The sequence below is a fragment of the Elephantulus edwardii genome, unplaced genomic scaffold, assembly GCF_000299155.1.
Source record: "Elephantulus edwardii isolate Elephantulus edwardi_28Jun2011 unplaced genomic scaffold, EleEdw1.0 scaffold00005, whole genome shotgun sequence".
Taxonomy (NCBI): domain Eukaryota; kingdom Metazoa; phylum Chordata; class Mammalia; order Macroscelidea; family Macroscelididae; genus Elephantulus; species Elephantulus edwardii.
Window position 1 is genome coordinate 5,527,467 of NW_006399755.1, and position 23,250 is coordinate 5,550,716.

Consider the following 23,250-nt stretch of genomic DNA (forward strand, 5'->3'; position numbering starts at 1 on the left):
ACTGCCACAATGAGCTCTTGTGGGTCAAGAAGTTGAGGATGGCACAGGGTCCAGATCTGGTGTTAATAGGGTCGCTGTGAATCATTCTAGACTCAACAGCACCTAACAAGAACAACAACACTGTGAATCGTTCTTGACTCAAGAGCACCTAACAAGAACAACACAAAAATGACACAATGTGAATAGGGGAATATGAACCACAATGTATATATGTGAACCACAATATGTATGAATTTTGCATGTAAAATTTCCTAACGTGCTTTGTTTTGTTTTCTGTTATAATACTAGCTTGGACTACCAATATAAAATTAGGTAAAACTCATGGAAATGAGCATTCTGCTTAGTAACAGACCTATAGCTTCATTGAGAGAAAGCTATTAAAAAGCTAATATATTAAATGGTTGAATAACTTCTTTATATCAATATTGTTGCTATATAGAAAAAGGAACACTACAGTAGTATATTTGTTCAACACAGCATGCATTTTTATTCTTTTGAATGACTAGAGATAATAGGAGAATTGATGCCTTTGAGCTATGGTGCTAGAGAAGAGTATTGAATACCAGGGACTGCTAGAACAGGTTCATCCTAGAAATAGTGAGACCAGGCTGCTCCTTGAAGGCAAGGATTCTGAGGCTTTGTCTGACATACTTTGGACATGTGGCAAGGTGGGACCAGTCCATGGAGAGGGACATCATGCTTGGGAAGGTGAAGGGAAAAAGCGCAAAAGAGGAAGATCCTTGAGGAGATGAATTTATTCAGTAACTGGGGCAATGGGAGTATGTCAGAGACAGGCACAGGATAGAGCAGGATTTAAGGCTGTTTAACAGAGGGTTGTTATGAGTCACAGGCGACTTGATGGTACATAACACCACCACGACCATGAATGGGAACGGACTGTGAATCCAAGTAAAACAAAATTATCTACTTCAATCTATCTCCATCTATCATGCTATTACCAGTCTTGATGTTCCAGTGGTGAAGTTTTGTGTCTCCTTGATGGTGAGGTGTAATTAATTTTCTAGGCTGTAGTCATTGATCTATTTGCCCCCCCCCCCCAGTGAGTCCTTTAAATCTTCTACACTTTTCTACGAGCAAACTGTATCATAGGGATAACAGGTTGCTGATGGGTCTTCCTCTGATTCTGCTTTTTTTTTTGGAGTGAGACAAATATGGATCATTCCCCAGTAAACTAGCCAGGTAGCTATCTCCAAAATTACCTCACAAATGTTGGTAGCTGCGTGACTTAAGGTTGGAATCAATGACAGCTATCTCCAGCAGGTGTTAAGAAGCAGTAAATCACAAAAGAAGAGAATGTCTATTCTTCTCCCGTGGATCTGATGGAGGATCCAAACTTGATGTAATTAGGATTCCAGAGCAACTTCTTATCACTAGGCCACCAGAGTTAATAAAGGCTGTTGTTGTTGTATATGGTCAAGATGGAACTGATCCACAGCTAAACCTCTGGTTGGTTTTCAGAGGCAGTTAATGACACAGGAAAAGATTCCCCATTCTTCTCCCATAGAGTGGCTGAAAGATTTGAACTGTGTGCTTTTGGGATTCCAATGCACGTTCTTGCCACTAGGCCAACAGTGCTCTCTAACAAAGCTGTATTTGTGTGTTAACACCTTAATTGGGATTCCATCCATCCATAGGGCATTATTTTCATGGCAATGCTTTCAATGTAATTTCAGTTGTTCTCTCTTCATTATCACTGGTTCTTCATTCCATGCTACTTTCTAAAATGGTTCAACGTTGACTGAATTCTTTTTGGTAGTGCTGTTGTTAAGTGCCACTGAGTTGCAGATGACTCATAGTGACCCTATGAAGAAAGACCTGAACACCTGCGTAACTTTCATTGTTTCTCCAAGTTCAGAGTGTTTCTGGAGGCAAGCTATTTCGAAGTGGATGCCACTCTTGCCTGCAAGTAATGGAGTTCCACCAAACGCTGTCCACCATGGGTAACCATTATCGCATTTGACACATCAGTGTCACGGTGTTAGTGACTGTTTATTCCTTCTATTTTCCTTTGAAGCTTCCTGCATCATTCAAGATTTTCCCCATAGAATCTTTCAGAATTGCAACTCAACATTTACAATGTTCTTCAGTTCTTTCAGAGAGAGAAACGCTAAATTCTCTTCTTCCCCAGGCGCATTCTCTCCCATTAAGTTTTCAAATTCCAAGCTCTTTGCTTGTTTCCTTTTAATACTCTGCTTTGCCTTCTCAAGCTGCTCACTGACATCTCTGTGGAAATCTTTTACTGTAGCATTTCCTCGCAGTTTTTTTTTTCTTTACTTTTTTTTACCTCTAGAAATGATACTTGGTTCTATCTTAAATATCCTTTCTCTCCTCATTTTGTTGTTTAAGTCCTTGGGCACATTTTAATATTAGTTATATTATTTCATTTTCTAAATCATTCTGTTTCTTTTGACACATCTCTCTCCTAGTTATGGGCCAAGTTTTAATGCTATTGTAGTGTTTTCTGCCTGTTTAATAATATTTGACTGGATGCTGGACTATGTTCATAGGGGCAGTTCATCAGCTTCTTCCTTTTGATGATTGTTTTCAAGTTTGTTCGTTTGCTTGTTTTTAATTTCCTAAAGTATTCTTCATTCTAGGACTAGTTTATCCACTCGGGTAAGCTGCGAGATTTCTTGGATCTTTCCTGAATGTTTCATGCATTTCCTGTAGTAACTATTAAAGCTGATAGGGAGGTGAAAAACGGCATGTAGTTTCTGGAGCTCTATCAATGTTTGGTACTCTACTTTGAAAATGACAGCTGTTTTGGTCCTCTAGAACTATATAAAATGTGTTTACTCAATTTAGTAAAAAACTGCCAGGTTCTATATTAGTTTCCCTTTATTTAATGCTCTGAGATCCAGAAATTTCCTTCAGATGGAAAATAAGACCATCATATATGTCTCAATTCATTTTTCCATACACGTAGGGATCACAGTCCCATATCTGGTCTCCAAAATCTGAAAACAAGTGTTTCTGTATTGCATTCAATCTTCTAGTTGTTCAAAAAGGTGAGTAATTCCCAGAGAATTTATCCCTCTGGGAGCTGAGAGTCCATAGGTTTAGGATTTATTAAAGTGAAATCAAGATCTACAATTTTAGATTTAATACTTGTAGGTTTCCTATTGGGCACTGTCCGGCTTCTATGTGTTCTCTCTAGTATTTACTGAGTAAATCCACCTTCCTAAACTCTCTTTGTAGAGCTTCTATTAATTTTATAACTTTTCATGCCTTTTAAACTCAAACTTTTCCCCTACTGCTTTCAAAGCTGTTCTTCCTGTCTGTTTAAGTCTTTGCCTTTAGTCTCTGCCTGTGTTATTTGTAAAAGACTCTACATGTTGACAAGGTCAATGAACCTTCTGAAGCTACTGAGTCTAGCCACCTTCAGCAGCAACATTATCCATGACCTTGCCAAATAAAGAAAAAGCCAGTGAACATGTCCAATGATTGCCTGAATCTACCTTACCCAGGACAGGCTAACAAAGTAATTTAAATAGCATAAGATGACCTTGAAGTTATTCAAAGAATGCTTCGATTCTGCATGTGTGTGTGATATAAAAAATGTGCTTACTCAAGGGAAAGAGGCACCCTGGTAGCAACTGGTTAAGTGCTAACTGCCAACTGAAAAATTTGTGCTTCAAGCCTAGCAGCAACTTGGGGGAAGAAAGATTTGGCATGTTGCTCCCTTGAAAATACTATCGTTTCCATAGTTTTATAGGGTCACTATTTCCTTTTGGGTCTGTCCTAATCTGTCCTAGAGGGTCACTATGAATTGGAGAAGTTTGATTTCAGTTGATTGTGAAAAAAACGAGTTGATGTTAACAGAATGTCTATTAAATATCAGTGTTTAACCAGAAGTTTGGAAGGTTGTGTGTGTGTGTAAAGGATTAGATATTGTGTTTAAACTACACAAACTTGCTTTTAAAGTACAAAATCAGTTCTGTACAATACATCAACAAATAGGCAAAACTGTGGTACAATACTGTTTATAAAAACAGAATCAGTAGGCTTTGGGCAGATAACCTTAATGAGGACCCCTGCATAATCATAATCTTTACAAATTATATAAAACCTTATGAAATGAGATATTTAACTCTATTATATGCTTTCTTTTTTTTAAAAATTTTTTATTACATTGTGTGTGTGTACCATCAAATCGGGTCTGACTGGTACAGGAGGAGATTGCTCCTCCTTCTCTAGCAGTGTATCTGGTGGATTTGAACCATGTGCCTCTGAGATTGCAGTGCAGCTTCTTGCCACTAGGCTACCAGAGCTCCCTTATTTTATGCTTTCTTATGGAAATATAATTTTATATGGTTTAATCTACTACCTTAAGCTACTTTACAAAAAACTTGTTATACAAATAATACCAATATCTATATTCCATGACCTTGAGTTGATCAGCTTGCTTGGTTTCTCTCTCTCTACCTCTCACAGAAAAACACACTTACAGACTTGACTACAATGAAGCTGTTCCAATGATTTGATATTTATTTCTCATGTTAATCATTCTGTTTCTATCATCCCTAGTCACTGTCCAACTCTCAGATGCATAGCACGTAACTGCAAAGACTATAACCCATAACAGGCACATCTTGGTTTCTACCCTGACATCATCGCTCTTCAGTACTCTGGAGAGGTTCCCCCGATAGCTGACTTTCCCAATACAATTCGTCTCTTGATGCTGGTACCAAGAGTGTTGACTGTGGAGCCAAGCACACTAAAACTGTTACCAATCTCAATCTCTTCACCATCTGTACTGATGCTGCCAATTGGCCCAGTGGTGAGAATCTTTGTTTTCTTGATGTTGAGCTTCAATACATATTGAAGGCTTCAGTCCTTGACCTTCTGCAGCAAGCACTTCAGGTCCTCCTTAGTTGCAGCAAGCAAGGTTGTATCATCTGCATAACATAGGTTGTTGATGACTCTTCCACCAATCCTGATGCCACATTCCTCCTCGCTGTGGTGCTGGAGAAGAGTGCTGAATATATCACAGACTGCTAGGAGAACAAACAGGTTTGTCCTAGAGAGGGTGAAGCCAGGCTGCTCCTTGGAGTCAAGGATTCTGAAGCTTTGACATACTTTGGGCATGTTGCAAGGAGGGACTGGTCCTTGGAGAGGGACATCATGCTTGGGAGAGTGGAGGGACAGCACAGGAAAGGAAGTCCCTTGATGAGATGGATCGGTTCTGTGATTGGGGTAGTGGGAGTGTGTCGGAGATGGTGAGGTTGGCACAGGATAGAGCAGGGTTTAGGGCTCTTGTACATAGAGTCACTATGAGTTGCAAGTGACTTGATGGCACATAACAACAACAACATTTACCATTAAAGTAGCAGTTTTTATAATTTATTATATTAGAAAGAAAACAACCTGTCAAAAAAATTGCCATTACCATGTTTTTGTGTACTGAAGAGTAGGAAATGACCAACAGCTGACTCCTCTGACAGGTTTTCAGAGTCAGTTAATAATAAGGGTGGAGATTCCCCATCCACCTTCTGTGGAGCAGCTGCTGGCCTCAAACTGTCTGCCTTCGGGATTGTAGCACAGCTTCCTGTCACTACGCCATTACCATAATCATATGCATTATTAAATTCCAAACAGAAGATCCTACCATTGTTTTGCATGAGCCTTTACACAAAGATGACATTATAAACAAAAAAAGGAAGTCCCTGCCTCTCCCAAAACTTAAGTCAGCAAAGGCATTAAAGGCCAAGGCAGTCCTGAAGGGCATCCACAAAAAAGAAACACATTTTTATTTGTAAGCATACAAAATAAAGAAAAAGAAGATACGCACAGTACTCACCTTCTGTGGCCTAAGACTCTAAAACTCCGAAGGCCACCCAAATAGCCACAGAGGAGTGGCCCCAGGAGAAACAAGCTTGACCTCTATGCCATCATCAAGTTTTCTCTGATCACTGAGTCACCCATGAAGAAGATGGAAGATAACAACGTATTTGTGTTCACTGTGGATGTCAAGGCCAACAAGCACCAAATCAAATAAGCTGTAAAGAATTCGTATGACATGGAGCCAAGGTCAACATCTTGATAAGGCCTAATGGAGACAAAAAGTTCTATGGTTGACTTGCTTCTGATTATGATGCTTTGGCTATTGCCAACAAAACTGGGATCATTAAACTGAGTCCAGGTGACTAATTCTAAATATAATTTTTTCTCACCATTAAAAAAATTTCTAAAAAAAATAAAATTTCTAAAAGGAAGAAAAAGAAGTATACAAATAAAAATTTATTTCTTTGAGATGGCTTTTTTTTAAATCATCCCCATCTGTTAACAAAATTAGGTTTTCCCTCTATTTTATGTATTTTATTTTATGTCACTGTTGGTTATATATCTATCATCCAATAGACTCTGTAGTTTCTAGTATGGGATCTTTGCAACTTTATGAGACAGTATAGTATTAGCCTGTAAAGTTGTTCCACAAATGTTAAGAAGTGACATTGATGAGAAAATTGCAAGAATTTATCCATGTTAGACATTCTTCAAGTATTGACTATTTCAAATTTCACAAAGGGTCTCATAGTAACTATTCTTTTAATTGAGAACTCTTTTAATCTTTACAATAATCTGTGGCTCTTGTTCTACAATAAAAGAGATTGATACTCAGGTTAATTAAGTTGCCTGTAGTTACCTCAGAAGTCTGTAGCCAAGTGAATACAGAGTTGAGCTGCCAATGCAAAACAGGCAGTCTGAATCCACCAGCTGCTTCACAGGTAAAGACAGGGAGTCTCCTTCCATATGATTTAAAACTTCTGATATCCCACTGTAAGGTCAGAAAGTACATGTGATTACTTATTGATCCAGACAGGAGGAATACCAGGTCAAATGAACTAAAATAAGCAAAAATGTAAAGACTGTAAAATAGAAGAATGTTGTTGCTGTTATGTGGCATCAAATCAACTACACTCATCGCAGCACTATGAAATGAAGAGCAAAAGTGTGCCCTATTTTGCGCCATCCTCATGATCTCCCACATAGGAGAGGCTTCCTCTCTCTGAATCTTTCTTAGAATGATGTTTTTTCCAAGGAGGAGCTCCTCCTGACAAGATGCCCAAAACAGTTGAGACACATTTCACAATCTTTTAGTTATACTTCCTTCTAAACAGACTTGTTGGCGAATCATGACATAATCAGTACCGTTTTCCAACACAACAGTTCATCTTCTTTCGTTGCCATTACCCACTGTTGTCCTTTCAGATGCATAGGGAGCAAATGAAAATACCTTCGATCAGGAGCACCTTAGGGTTTAAATTGGCATCCTTGTTCTTAAGCACTTTGGAGAAGACCCTAACTGCAATACATCTTTTGCTTTCTGGACTACTATGAGTGCTGATTGAGTTCAAGTAAAATAGAATCCTTGACAACTTTAATCTTTTCTCCATCTCTCATGATGGTGCCTATTAGTTCAGGGGTGAGAATTTTTGCTTTCCTGTTGTTGAAATGTAACTTAAAACTGAATTTGATCTTCTCATACTCTTTGATCTTCTGCAACAAGTGTCCCAAATCATCATCATTTGGTCCAAGGGAAGGCTATTGTAGGCTGAGTTCTTCCTCCAATCCTAATGCCACTTTCTTCTTCATACAAAGTATAGTTTCTTGAACGATTTGCTCAGCATACTGACTGAAAAGGAAACAAGAGAGTATACAACGCTGATGAACACTTGTCCCTATTTTAAACCATGCTTTGTTGATTTTGTTCTGTTTGGACAACTGATTCTTGGGTCTATCGATAGGGCTCAAACAAGAACAATTAAATCTTCTAAGATTCACATTCTTCTCAATGTTACTCATAATTTGTTATGACCCATAGTAAAATGCCTTTGCATAATCAATAAAACACAAGCAAGAATCTTTGTTATTCTCTATTTTCAGCCAAGATCCATCTGATATCCATTGATATCCTTTGTGCCATTCCCTCTTCTGAATTCAGCTTCAAATTCTAGCAGTTCTCTGTCAATGTATGAGCCATTTCTGAATAACCTTCAGCAAGATTTTACTTGCATGTGATAATAATGACATTGTTCAAAAATTTCTGTACTCTGTCAAATTGCATTCAGTGGGAATGAGAATATGCATGTGATAATAATGACGTTCAATAATTTCTGTACTCTGTTGAATTGCATTCAGTGGGAATGAGAATATGGATCTCTTCCAATTTTCCTGCCATATGCTAGTGATCCCATCAGGGCTGCACGTGTTCATTCAAACACATTTCAAATGGTAGTTCATCAATTTCTGGCGTCTTTCTTTTTTTTTTTTTGGCAAGTTGTGCTGTTCATCTTGGATTTCGTCCTGTGTTATCACTGATTGTTGATGATATGTTGCTTTCTGAAGTGGTTCAGTGTCAAACAATGATTTTTTGGTACAGTGACTGCGTTTTAATTCTCTTTTACTGCTTTCTGCTTTTGCCCATAGAATCCTTCAGTACTGCAATTTAAATAGAATAAATATAAACAAATTTATAGGAGTTTGAGAAGATGGCATAGATGAGATCCTTTTTATAGATAATCCTAATTTAATTAGTAGCAATAAATAAGAGTAATGCTACAAGAAGAGAGACCCAGTATATTTAATGAACAGCAAGATGGCGACTGAGCTGAAAAACGTTAAGATCTGTCAGTCAGTCACTTAACAAATATTTACTGAGTATATACTCTTGCCCAGTATGGTAAAGTAAACTTGGAGGGAAAGTTTGAGACAAAAAAAGGTAAAGCAAACAAAACAAAAAACCACAAGAGCCCTGTATGTCAACATAAAAATCTGTACATAAATAAGCACTATTAGGTTGCCATTAAAGATGAGTGAGTGAAGTTTAAAGTATTTGTATTGGACTTTAAAAATATAAATAAATGTATCCGTGAACAAGAAAGCTATCCTTCAGAAAAGAAATAGTGTAGGCTTATGAGTTTAGTTGGTTACTATAGTGTTTTATGTGTTAAGTAGTAAGTCTTCACTCAGACCCTCCCATAAAAATCAGAAAGCCCTGTCTTCGGAGAAAGTTCATAATTTAACACTGCTAAACCCATCAGAGAAAAGTTACAGAAGAAATCAGCACCCCAACAAAAGTATCAAAGCAGATGACACACCTTCAGGCATAAATTCTTCTATTAAAAAGAAGGGAGGAGTATTATGTATTTTATTTTTATAAAAAGTTATTTTACAATTATCTATTACTAATATCACATTTTCAGTGTGAAAATATTGCATAGTAACTTTCTGACTGCTAACAAATACACAATATAACTTTAAAGTTACTGACTTCTCAACATTTGAGTTAGCATTTCTTATCCAAATGTGGAATTGCAAAAGACCGTTAATAATCTCAAAAGAAACTATAAAAATGGCACCCAAGAAAAAATTACTCCCTTGTATTAAATCTAGAATTTTTAAAATTACATATAATCAACTTATCTGCAATATAATGAGCTGTCTATATGTGATTCGCAGTGTTAAAATGATTTCTCCTCTCTGAAAACCAAGAGCGCTCCTGCTAAAAGTGTAAAATGAGATTTCATCTACTTGCAACTCCGTGTTCTCACAGTTGAACTGTCACAGCATGAAAACATTCCCCTACTGGTAAAGCTTTAGATAGCTATTTCCCTTGTGAAAGAGTGTAAAAGGAACTGAAAGAGTTATTGACAATTCATACAGTATCCCATAAACCATTAGACTACAGCTAAATAAGGACAATATTTTACCAGTGAAGGGAGAAGGCCCAACAATGCCTTAAGTGACTGTTGGCTTCTGTGAGTAGAATGCAAATGTCTAAAGAGCAGTCTACCAATCTTATTACAAACAAAATTATACAAGAATCTAATTATACTATAAGAAGTCTATTTCTGAGTTCTGTCGGTAAGAAAAAGGTTAGTGAAAACTACCCTGAAGATCTCTTACGTTATTAAAAAATATTTCTCATGAACATAAAAATGTAATGAAAAGTATCAGTCTAATTCTTCATTAATGTTGTGTTTACTATAATTACATACCACTGCATTCACTAATTTCAGTATAGTTTAATGATATAAACGTACAGTTATGTAACCATTAACACAATCTTAATTTTAGAACATTTCCATCACCTTAAATAAATTATTTTCTTGATCAAAGATGTTTCCATAATTCACGGAAATTATTGTCATCATAAACGTCTATATATTCAAACACATACATATTTAAGTTACTGACTTAAGCTAGCTCTAGGTGCACTTTAATGACCTTTATAATCAATCCTCTACTTTGGCACCAAGAAGAAAATGTTCAGGTGCTTTCTCTGAAAGTTAAACCATTTTAAGGGCTAAGTTATGGCACATTGTCTTGGAAAGAAATTAATTATATTTTTGTTGGTAACACATTTCAGGCTGTTTACACAGCTGACATTTCTCAGCTGTACTCAATTCATGCCCTAAGCTGTGAAGATTATCTTGTTTTGTAGCAGATGCCTCCACTTGAGTGATTTCAACAATATAAAACACTACCGCCTGTAACAGTGTAGATTACAAACACCACTTTCTGAGTTATATACAGACCTAAATGAAAGAAAGGTTTTATGGCATTTATTTGGATAGAACCTCTTCAGAAGACTACAGTTATAAAAGCCATTTTTGCCAGAACTCAAGCACTGGAGCTAGCAGATCTGGTATGGCACCAATTTAAAGCAGCTTGGCCCTAAACATCTTTGTTGTATCAAATCATACAGCTCAAGGCAACATCCTGCAAATGTGGCAACATTTGCTCTGGGGAGGTGTGGGTAGGCACCACTTCACAGGTTTTAGGACAAGGTGCAAATATGAATAATGAGGCAAAAGAATCAAGCTTCTTAATGGGGATTCCCTCTAGTCTTTCCTGTGATTTAGATAGGGCACTAGATAGCATGTGAGTTCTCAGTATTCTTATTTTCCTAAAGAAACAGCATTATAGCGCTTTGGTTTAAAAAGAGAGAGAGAAAAAAAAAACACACCAAAAAATCCACTCTATGTTCCAAAAATACATTAAAGATGACCCACAGAAAAGACTTTTTTCAAGGATGGTAATCACAGGGTCGCAAAATCTGATAGGCTGAGGTAAAGGAAATGGGAAAAGTCTGATGTGAAAAACAATGCATACGAACTTTGTAAGTAAACCAGTATAAAATAAAAATTTTATTGAAATTTATTAAATATTATTTTTTAAAAAACTGTAAACATAATTAAATATATTGGCATAAAGGACTATGCAACCAAATTTTTTCCCCTTACTTCATTACCATTTGCCTCTTATAACTTGTACTTCATAAGCCTATTTCTGTCACAGCTTTAAACAGGTTTAAACCAGTTTAGTCATAACCTCCAGAGTGAAATTGGAAAGAAGAGACATTCTAAAAATTTTGTGAAATTAAATTTAACCAGAATGGAAAAAATTATGGGACAATGCTATGGAATGGGAGACCTGGAAGACACGCAAGTAGCTCCTTCTGGAGCCTGATGTGGGAGACTGGTGTTACTGTGAGAGATGTGGAAGCAAACACAAACTCCGAGTGGTGCCATATTTGAAGAGGATGCTGCTGTTTTCAATTCTGCTGGTCAAGAGATTTGGTTGCTATGCAACCCACATGCTGTCCTTGTTTTCTCAGCAGATTTTTTTCTAGGAGAGTTTTGATGTGTAATTTTTTCTATTACAATTATCATTCTGATTCATCCACATTTTACAAATGTGAGTCTGTTTTAGTTTCACTTCACCAATCATGACAGAAGTTGGATGAACTGGTCAGAAGGCCCGATTTCATAGAAATGTGAGGTCCAAGAGTAATTACATTTTCCAGATCTATGAAGCCACACATCTTTGGACTTTCTGTGTTACCTATGTCCTAGTTCTTAGACCAACTATTTTTGCTTTTAGTTTTTTAACAGATGTCTAAAAGCAAATTTAAAAGCTGAAAGAACAGTGTAATAATTTTAAAAGATGTATTTACCCATCACCATTAAGTGATCATAGATGGCCAATCTGGATTTATATATTCCCACTGATTCTCTCCTCCCCCAAAAGTTATTTTGAAGCAAATCTCACCATCTATGTTATTTAATATAAACTAGTCAATTCTTCATCATCCTCATTTTCAGAAGTATCTTACTTTTAATCATAATACTCCTTTTTATTATCTACTAAAACTCTAAAACTGTATATATATTGTTGCCAATCCTCAAAATAATGGTACAAAATATTAAGGGAAGTGAGATTCAAAAACACTGTGGCATTATTAGATCTTATTTTCTTTACTAATGCTATTATATTTTTGCAGGAAATTGTTAAAGCAATGCTAGTAACTTCTGTCTTCATAATGCAAGTATCATTTATAAACATTATTTTTGCAAAACCAAATTTCATATATTTTCTATCAAATTCATCATCCCAACAAAAACAACAAACAGCAACCTATTGCTATCAAGCTAATTCCAAGATATAGTTATGGAACATGAAATAGGGTATCTAATAATTAAATTATTTTGTTTCTCATTTCACAAAGTTAGACTGAGTGAATTTAGTAACAAAGGTGAGAATCTCACCACCAGCAAAGGAGTGATTGTAGTGCATTTCCTTCAGGTTCAGAGATACTTGCTACATTCGGGTAAGGATCTACACAAGAGCAGTATCAGCCATAGGAGAGACCGACATGAGACAAAGTTGACCGGAAAGTACCTCCCCATTGTGTCAGAGCCAGGAGCCTTTGTACAAGCATGCTGGAGGCCTATGACTTACGCTGTGAGTCTACAGGAGGAAGGGCCTGTGAGCATGCTTGGGAAGTTGTTGGACTAAGGAAATGAATCCTGTAGCCATGCTAAACTATAACCTATTAACTTCTCTAATACTCTCCATAACTATGGTTATGTATGGTTACAGTATGGTTCTGTGAGATCTCTGTGACAGCGATTCAATAGATTTTGGGCCCTGTACTAGAGTAGGATAAATGCTCCTGGTGGTGTAATATGCCATCAAATCAACTATAATTCATAGAGACCCTTTCTATAATAACTCTGATGCTTGCCCTATCTTGAGCCCATTTCACTACTTTCAACTTGTATTCACCCATTTCCCCATTACTATGTCAACCCATTTCATCTGGAAATCTTTCTCTCTTGTGCTGACCCTTAACCCTTCCAAGTATGATATGCTTTTCTAAGGACAGGACTATACACCTACTTGGCCATGTGCCCAAAGTATGTGAGATGGAGTTTCAAAAAATTCTTGAGTCCAAGGAGCATGTTCTTTTCACCTTCAGGAAGATAGACCTGTTTGTTCTCTTGGCAGTCCATAGTATTTTCAAGACTCTTCTCCAACACTACAACTCAAAGGTATCAATTCTTCTTTCATCATTCTTAGTCACTGTCTAGCTCGCTGATGCTTAGCAAGTAATTAAGACGACCACGGCTCAAATCAGGTACACATTAGTCTACAGACTGACATCATTGCTCTTTAACACTGTAGAGACTTGGTACAGAGACTCTGTGTACTCCTTCCATCTTCTTTTTTTTTTATTTTAAAAATTTTTATTATTATTAATTTCAATGAACATGTACAGAGATTTTGGAATTCCATTCATTCATTGTTGCACTTTTCTCACCACCTACCCCACCCCCAGTTTGCTCCTGTCCTTGAAAAGCAAAAGACAAACTCCTTCATTGGTACACAATCCCCTCCCCGACCCTGCACATCCGCACCCCCACCCCAAGAATACTCCAGTCTGCAACCCTCATCTTTTTGTAATGGTTCCTAGATTATTCATTATTCTGCACATAGCATCCTTCAGTAATGCAACGTGAAACAATACAAGCAGTATGAACAGTGCTGGAATTAGAAGATAATTCCTACTTAGGTAAAGGAGCTTGGAGGCCATTTCTGACTTTCTAGGGATTGGTTCTGAGGACAACAGTAAAATAGGAGAGTTTCAAAAACTATAATCATAGAAGATGTAGGCTGTCACATTTTTCTCATATGTAATGGGCAGTGGTTAAAACAACTGACTTCTGAGTGGTAGCCTCAATACTGTGATATCAAGGGTCCTTCTCTATTTCTTAGTCATAGTCAACTGGGCGAGAATTCTTACAATTGCACAATGATCAAATAGTTAACCAAAAGGCTGGTAGTGTTAACTCATGCAGTAACTCACTGAAAACAAACTTAAAAAAAAATAAATTACATACTAAAAAAATCCTATGGAGCACTTCTAGACTCTATGGCATCTAACAACAACTAAAATATCATTTTAACAATGATAAAATCAGTTTTTTAAGAATAAATATAAGTTTTGAGCTCTACTCCCACGTCTCTGATCCAACATGAGCTGATATGGCGTGAGATGTGGATCCCGCTTCAGCTTTCTGCAGTTAGTAGTCCAGTTTTGCCAACACCATTTGTTGAAGAGACTGTGATTTTCCCATTTGATAGGTTTTATCTCCTTGTTGAATATCAGTTGACAATAGAGAACTGGGTTAATTTCTGAGTTCTCAATTCTGTTGCATTGGTCTATGTGCCTGTCCTTGTACTAGTAACATGTTGTTTTGGTTACTATCACTGTGTAATAGGTTTTGAGATCAGGGTGCTATGTCTCCCACTTCATTTTTGCTTTTCATTAAGTGCTTTGCTTATTCAAGGTATCTTTCCTCACCAAATAAATTAGATCTTCTTGAAAAATGAATATGGTATCTGTATTGGGATTGCATTGAATATGTAGATTGCTTTTGGTAGGGTTGTAATTTTCAGAATATTGAGTCTTCCTATCCATGTAAAGGGCAAGCTTTTCCATTTCTTTAGGTCTCTGTGTCTTGCAGAAATGTTCTGCAGGGTTTTTTTATGCAGGTCTTTTGTGGCTCTAGTTATGGTCCTCCCAAATATCTCACTTTGTGGCTGGCAAATTATACCATTTTGTAAATGGTACTGCCTTTTTGGTTCTCTTTGTTACTGCAGAGGAATCCCACTGACTTTTTTTTTTTCTTCCCACTGACTTCTGTCTTTAATCTTGTATCCTCCCACACTACTAAATTGGTCCACTAGGTATAACAGATTTTTTGTTTAGTTGGCTACCTGCACAAAGCTGAAACAGGATTCACATCACGCACCATACACAAAAATCAACTCAGGGTGGATCAGAGACCTAGGACTAAAACCAAAACCATAAAGTTAATTAGAGACAAACTGGGATCAAGCTTAGACAGTCTAGTCTATGGTATAGACTGTCAAATACAGCCAGAAAGGCACACTCTGGAGAGGATAAAATTGATGAATGAGACCATCTAAACATTAAATCCCTGTGTGCATGAAAATCTTTTCCCAACAGAGTGAAAAGACAACGTATTGTCTGGGAAAAACATTTAGCAAAACCATTTCAGACAAGGGTCTCATATCAAAAGTTTAGAGAATCCCACAAGGCCTCCACAGGAAAAAGCACAATTACAAAATGGGCAAAAGATAGGAAAAGAATTTATACAGAGGATGATATTCAGATGGCCAACAGACTAATGAAAAAATGCTCAAAATCACTGGCATTAAGAAAGATGCAACTCAAAACCACAATGAGATTACCATTTCATCCCATTAGAAGTAGCAAAGTTAACAGGACAGCAAGCAATAAATGTTGGAGAGAATGTGACAAGATGGGAACTGTTGGTGGGATTGTAAAATGGTACACTCTATAAGAGAGTTTGGTACATCCTCAAAAAGAGGAAACAGAAAGTCGATACGATTCATTCATTCCACTGCTTGAAATGTTGCTGTTAATATGTCGTCGAGTCGCTTGCGACTCATAGTGACCCTATGTACAAGAGCCCTAAACCCTGCTCTATCTGGTGCCAACCTCACTATCTGTGACACATCTACTCCCATTACCCCAATCACTGAATCGATCCATCTCATTGAGGATAATCCTCTCTTGTGCTGTCCCTCCACTCTCCCAGACATGGATGTCCCGCTCCAAGGACTGGTTCCTCAACTGCTTGGAATATACCCTGAGAAAATGAAACTGAGGCACAAACACAGACTTGCACACCAAATATTCACAGCAGCGTTACTCACAGTTGCAAGGACATGGAAACAGCCCAAATGACAACCACAATTGAATGGATTAAGAAATTATGGTACATTCACACAATGGATTACTATGTAGCATGCAGGTACAATAATTTTGTAAATTACTACCTAACTTGGGAGGGAATGGAGAGCATTATGCTAAGTGCACTAACTCAGTCCTATACAGACAAATACTGTATAAGACCATTATCGTAGAATGTGTATAAGGATCCAAGGGGGAGGGGGGAGCAGACAGGTGAAGATGGGGGACGCAAAGGGGTTAGGATGGGCGGAGGGGTGGGAGGTGGTAATCATAGGGCTGCACAATTTGATGAGTGGAGAGAGGAGTGGGTAAAAGAAATGGGAAAGATCCAGTGTGAAAAATGAATTTTTTAAGTAAATTTGTATAAAATGAATATTGTATTAAAAAAATGTAAGTGGCTGCACAAATGACTTTGATAGTGCTAATTTTTAAGTTTTGCTCTTTTTTTATTATTTGAAATTTCATAATCCAAATATTATTTGCCAAAGGTATAATCTCAGATCACAGATAAATTAGACTAAAAACATCATCTACATAATCAATTTATCTAAATTTATTTCTTCCACAAAGTATTCATTTGTGGAGTGATGGCAATAAAAGGGGAGAAGTGCATATTATCTAGACAAAACCAGAATATTTACTAGAATAGAGGAAAAGCTAATTACATTTTTGTCCATTATCATTCTATGAATATTTGTTAGTATGTTTGCAAAGATCTAATTTTTTTGTGGTCTTAATCATTTGAAAAATTGCATTTAGCCTTAGGATACTCAAAAGTTATTTATTTTTTTAAAAGGTTAACTAATTAGAACAATCAAGATGATGGGTCAAAGTGGAATAAGATTTACTATCTTGGCTGTAGAATGGAACTGAGAAGAGAGAAGAAAGGTGTTACAATTTACAATGGAAAAATCATTAAAAATTAATACACTACCACATAAAAATGGCAGGTTTAATCCTTTCTTCCCCTCAATGATTTTTCCCGCCTCACTGAATTTTACAACTGTTAAAAGTATAGGTATATTATAAAACAAAGTGTTATTAGTAGTATATAGAAAACCTACCTATTTTTAAAAGATCAGTCTACTATGGGAACTAATTTTCAAATAATAATTTTATAAAATAACAAGTAATTTTATTATTTCATTTATTTAAATAAATAAAAATTATAAAATCATTTAAATAATTAAATTATAATTTAAAATGCTAGTTTCTTTCCCCTCAATGAATTTTAAATAGTTAAAATTATAGGCATATTATAAAAGAAAAGGTTATTAACATTATATGGGAAACGTACCTATTTTTAAAAGATTAGTCTACTACGAGAACTCATTTTAAAAAAAATTAAGTAGATTCTAGTGTAGCTACTTAGAAGAAAATATTTTTTTGTTGCAAAAAACCAAGTTCCTGTCACAGATAAAAATAACAATAATGACAGAATGCTAATTTGCAAGTCATGATGATGTCTGTTTCGAAAGGGAATCATATCATTAAATGTTTTATTATTATGTTACTTGGTTTTACATTCACAACAATTATTTGACAGTACATTCAAAACATCTGGTTCTGCTCACAATCACAGTCTATTAAAACTGTAAGGGAGCATGATATTAAATGAAAAACTGTCACTTACTGAGTCATCAGTGGCAGAAGCTGGCCAACCCTCCCATAATTGATGGCGAACAGGAATACTTGTAAGGTCATACACATTTCTCTTTACCTAGTGAGAAAGAGACAGCACAATTAAAATAGACTTCTACATTATTTATTTGACACACATTGATTTTTTCCCTCTGTTTTCTAATACAGCAAAAATTAGAATTTGACGTTAAGGAATCATAAATCAGAGAAACAAACATAAGGTAAATTTAAAAGCATGATTTTCAATGAAGGATAGATGAAATAATGTTTCAAGAAACACTCCTTATTCTCTCCTTCTTACCCTTTTCCATCATTATTAAACTTCTTGCTAACTTCAAGTTTCTTTTCAGTCAAGAATCTCCAGGAGTTCATCTAGGACGGATTACGATGGTCAATTTTTATTCTTTCTCTTTTTTAATTTTTAAGATAACTTAAAATGTGCAATGACTGAAAGAAATATAATTTTCAGTTCCCATGTGGGAGAGAAAAAGGTGGTAGCTAGGGAAATGCAAAGAGGAAGAACCTTACATTTTCTTAATATTTTGATGTATGTTTAAATACATAAAAACATAATATAGGGGAGCTCTGGTGGCCTAGTGGCAAGAAGTTGCACTGCAATCCCAGAGGCGCACGGTTCGAATCCACCAGATGTTCTGTTGAGGAAGGAGGGGAAAATCTCCTCCTGTATCAGTCAGATCTGATTTGACAGCACACACACACACAAATAATAAAATAAAAACCAAAACAAAACATAATATATAAGAGGTATGAAATTGGAAACCATCACAAAGAAACATATATTTTATGTTTCTATTTGTATAAAATATAGCATATACTGTAGTGTCCTTTTGTATACTATTTTCAGCCTTTTTTAAAAAAGAAACTAAATTAAAATTTAATTTCAAGGGAACTCTGGTGGCCTAGTGGGGAAGGAGATACACTGCCAACTGAAAGGCAGCTGAAGCCACCAGTGTTCCACAGAAGAAACATGGGCAAACTCCTCCCATGCAATTTAGCTCTGAAAATAAACTATGATGGGGCAATTATAAGTCAGGTCCAACTCTATGGCCTATAACAACAAAATAATTTCTATTTTAAATGCTTTTAAATAATTGTATCCAGTATGTATTATTGCTTTCTATGAAGATGGCGCTGAAAGCAAAGAAGGAAGCTCCTGCCCCTCCCAAAACTGAAGCCAAAGCAAAGGCATTAAAGGCCAAGAAGGCAGTCCTGAAGGGCATCCACAGCTATAAAAAAAAAGATCTCCATGCTCCCCACCTGCCGGCGGCCTAAGATGCGGAGACATCGAAGGCAGCCCAAATACCCCCTAAAAGAGCGCCCCCAAGAGACACAAGCTTGATCACTATGCCATCATCAAATTCCTCTGACCACTGAGTCAGCTATGAAGAAGATAGAAGATAACAACACACTTGTGTTCACTGTGGATGTCAAGGCCAACAAGCACCAAATTAAACAAGCTGTAAAGAGGCTCTGTGACACTGATGTGGCTAAGGTCAACACTTTGATAAGGCCTGATGGAGAGGAGAAGGCCTATGTTCGAATTGCTCCTGACTATGATGCTTTGATGTTGCCAACAAAAATTGGGATCATCTAAACTGAGTCCAGTGGGCTAATTCTAAATATAAATTTTTCTCACCAAAAAAACCCCAACCCAATATGTTTACGGCATTGAAGTCTATCGGGGAGAGAATAGTCTAAAAGTATTATATTTTAGGGCATTATTTTTATCGTAGGAGTATGCAATGAGGGTTGCACAGTGGATTATATTTGGGGGAAGGGGTTGGGGTTGGGGAGGTGTGGGGGGGATTGTGTACCAATGAGGGAGTTTTTCTTTTGCTTTTCAAGGAGAGGAGCAAATGGGGGGGAGGGTTTGTGCGGGGAGAAGGGTGCAACAATGAATGAATGGAATCCCAAAATCTCTGTAGATGTTCACTGAAATGAAAAATAAACAACCTAAATTAAAAAAAAAAAAAAACAAAAGAAAAAAACCCAACCCTCTGTTACTTCAGTTTCTCTTCTAAATAGTTTTTATTAATCCTATTTCATCTTTCATTAACAAATAGAGGCAATGAATTTGCACAAGTAGAGAGCATCCATTTTAACTCATTAACACGCTATTACCATCTTTACTGTAACAAATGAAGTTAGCACTGAAATGTTGCACGCAGTATGTTCTAACAGGATTTTGGTATGAAAAAATTAGGAGCATTCACTCATGTTTTAAAAATACAAAGGTCTAAAGTATCATGTCCAATTAAAGCATTTTGTATTACATTACCTTTATTTTACTTAAACACATCTAAGTTATCCTTCTAGTGAAATAGAGAAACAAATTCACTAGGGAAGGGAGTGAGTAAAAGCACAACAACATGGAACCCAATCTAATTTTATCTCTAATGTACACCTGTGAAAAAAGATTTTGTAAATGAAAACTGAGGAGCTTGGATCATGGCTTTATTCCAACTCAAGTGAAAACAACAGGGTGGTTTTTTTTTTCCAAAGCTTCTTAAGAATGGCTAGTCTATCATGGAAATAACATCAAGTTCAGATAATTTGTATAAGACATTATCAAATCAACAATTTTACCAAATATTCACTTCTTATTATAACCACCAATCGAGACTTTCTTAAGAGTTGTTAAGGAAAAAGGTATCTTAGAAATTCAAAGTGTCAAAGAGGCAAAGGAGAGAAGAGGGGCCTATGAAGACATTTTGGCAATAAGGGAAAAAAATTGCCTTTCATTAAGAGTATATTTAAATTATGATACCAAGATGCACCAAGCTTTATCAGCTAATATTTTTTTAAAAGCAGGAAAAGTAATTACATCACTGGAAAGAAGGCAAGTCTACATCAGTACTGAGAGTCTACAGAAATATTCTTACGTACATAAACAAATAACTTTCTAATGGAATTCTTTAAATTCCACATTCATTCCAAAATACAACAAAATGGCATTATGAAATAAACAGTATTTTTCTTCTTTCATTAACTTATCTGTAACTACACAGAATTGAATAACATTCCTTTGCTATTCTAAGCCTGAAAAGCATGTCCTGGCTATGGTGTTATGTTGGTATAAAGCACAACGCCAGACTGATGTGCTAAACAAAAGTGATCAAAGTTAGAGTAAAGTTAGCCACTGCACAAGTATTTGGCTTCATTGTTCTCCCTACAATGACATTTGTTAAGCAACTTGTCATAGAATAAACTGGTTAATGCCAATAGGGGTTGGCTGAGAGGGCACCATGTAAAGCATATTAGACTAATGTTTTATTGTTCTAACACAAAAGCTAACATCGGCTGAGTATTTTCAGAATAAGCTAAAAGAATCTTCTGTTAAATCACAATCACTAAACAACAATTTAAATGAAAACAAACTGGTTTGTCACAATTAATCCTGCCCTTAGCAATGCTGTGATTATAGGCAGATTTTACTTTTAGGGTACACAAGTAGTAAAACAGCAAAAGCTCAAAATGAAGGTGGCATTTTCTAAAGGAGACATAAAAACTTAATGACTCTATCAGTAAATCTTTCACCTTTAAGTAAATATTTTTAAGTCTCAATCCTACAGAAAATGAGAGCCAGAGAAAGAATACAAAATTAATGCAAAGAAAGAATGAAAAGATAGTACTGTAGGAAAATAGTCATCCATAAAATGTTATAGATGAATTTACAGACATCATTCATCAGAAGGACTAAATCTTCTCAGAGAGGCAGGAAGAAGGAAAAAATTGAGAGCACTAGATCTGAAAAGCAATGAACACACACACACACACACACACACACAGAGTTACCATGGCTTGTCAAGCCCAGCTTCTATTATTGTGCTGCTTCTGATGGAGTTTCATCTTTTAGAGAACTTGTGTTAAATTCTAGCTAAGAGCAAGTGGCACTTCAGAGGGTAATATTTCCTAAGTGTCGTTTTTACATGATCAGCCTTGGCTCAAGATCATGCTGAATCTTCATAATCTTCTCATTTCTTGTTTTAATTTAAGCTTTAAATTTATGGGGTTTCAGAATGCTAAACTATGCAAATGTTTCAATTAGTTCTGATAAAACGGAATAAATGCTTCGATTACCAGTCAAAAATTAAAATCGTGTTACTTGTATTTGAATTAAGAGTGCAGTATTGACAAAATATTCAAGTACTTTAGACTTCCTAAAGAAAAAAAGATTTAAATTTTTCCCGTTACTTCAATTGCTTTTGATTAAGAAAAAAAATTATAAATCAGACTAATTAAAATAGTACAGAATTAAGATGGTACTATTTTCCATCATTAATAAGCTTTTGATTATATACTAAAAAAACAAAGCAATCACTTTAAACATCATCTTTCCTTAACGTCTGTGAAAATGTCAAGACTACACACAGCACTTGTGAAGATTATTATGAACTGTTCCATATAGTCATACATAAGATAAGCATCTCCCCGAATTTTTAGGTCTGACACAAAGACTTTAATGTAATTAATAAGAATTTTAAAGTAATAATTATTAGGAAAGATTTTTTAAAAATACAGGTAATTGTTCTCAAAGAGAACATTTAATTTTTTTTTATTGGTTTGCTTACAAAGTTCGTATACATTTGTTTCACACTATTCTTCATTCACATTGTGTTTCATACAATCATTCTCACACATTATGTTTTGTAAAATAAATCACCATTGGACCTTGCCCATAATTATTCTGTATTTTTGCCTGGATTTTTCCCCACCCCCCCTCCTTCCACCCACCAAACTGTGCAATCTTGTGATTTCACTCACCCCCACCCATCCTTAGAACTCCTCCCCTCTTGAGTTTCCCATACATGTTTTAGTAGTTATAGGAAAGATATCCCAAATGATTTTTTTAGCAATAACAACTAAAATTATACACAAACTAGATCATTGCCCATATAAAATCACTCCTTATGACCTAATGAAGACATTTTAACCATCATTCATGCATTATCCAAGTGACAGTAAACCTTAAGAATGGGGGAAAGTAAAAAAGTCTGAGGTGCTTTGGTACACACAGTGAGGGGAAACTAATTACATGTACAGTCCTACTGTCCAGCTATAGAAATGTGGGTAAGTTGGTGGAATTTCCATGAGTCTTACTCGGTCTCAGAAGGGAATGTTAGCACAAGATCACTGTTAACACAAGACCAGTGCTAACAGTGAAACTTATGATTTTATGAGAACACTGGATTTCATTTTAAGAAAAGTAAAAGAATAAGTAAATGTGTACGGCATGTAATGAGGGAAAGTTTAAAACCAGGAAGGCTAGAAATTGTAGAAATACAAACAGTAGAGAGTTATTAAATTTAACAAAGACTCAAAAAGGAAAACTGCCAATATTTTCAGGTGAGAAATATATTTTTCCCCCTGAAAAAAGTCTTAGTTTTCATTAAATTTTTAAAGCCCAATTAATTAATAGTTTGTTTCTCTATAACCTTTGTGAGGCCTGATTTTTTTCAAAAAGCTTGTCACATTGG

The 23,250-nt window shown here is 35.9% G+C and overlaps 1 protein-coding gene across 1 annotated transcript in view; it reads right to left on the bottom strand.

The window, feature by feature from the left end:
- The window catches only part of FAF1 (Fas (TNFRSF6) associated factor 1), a 548,275-nt gene that overhangs the window by 280,253 nt on the left and 244,772 nt on the right, over positions 1-23,250 (bottom strand). Inside the window, exon 8 of the mRNA XM_006879662.1 lies at positions 17,745-17,831. Coding sequence (XP_006879724.1) covers positions 17,745-17,831 — 87 coding nt within the window. The remainder of the gene's footprint in view (positions 1-17,744; positions 17,832-23,250) is intronic.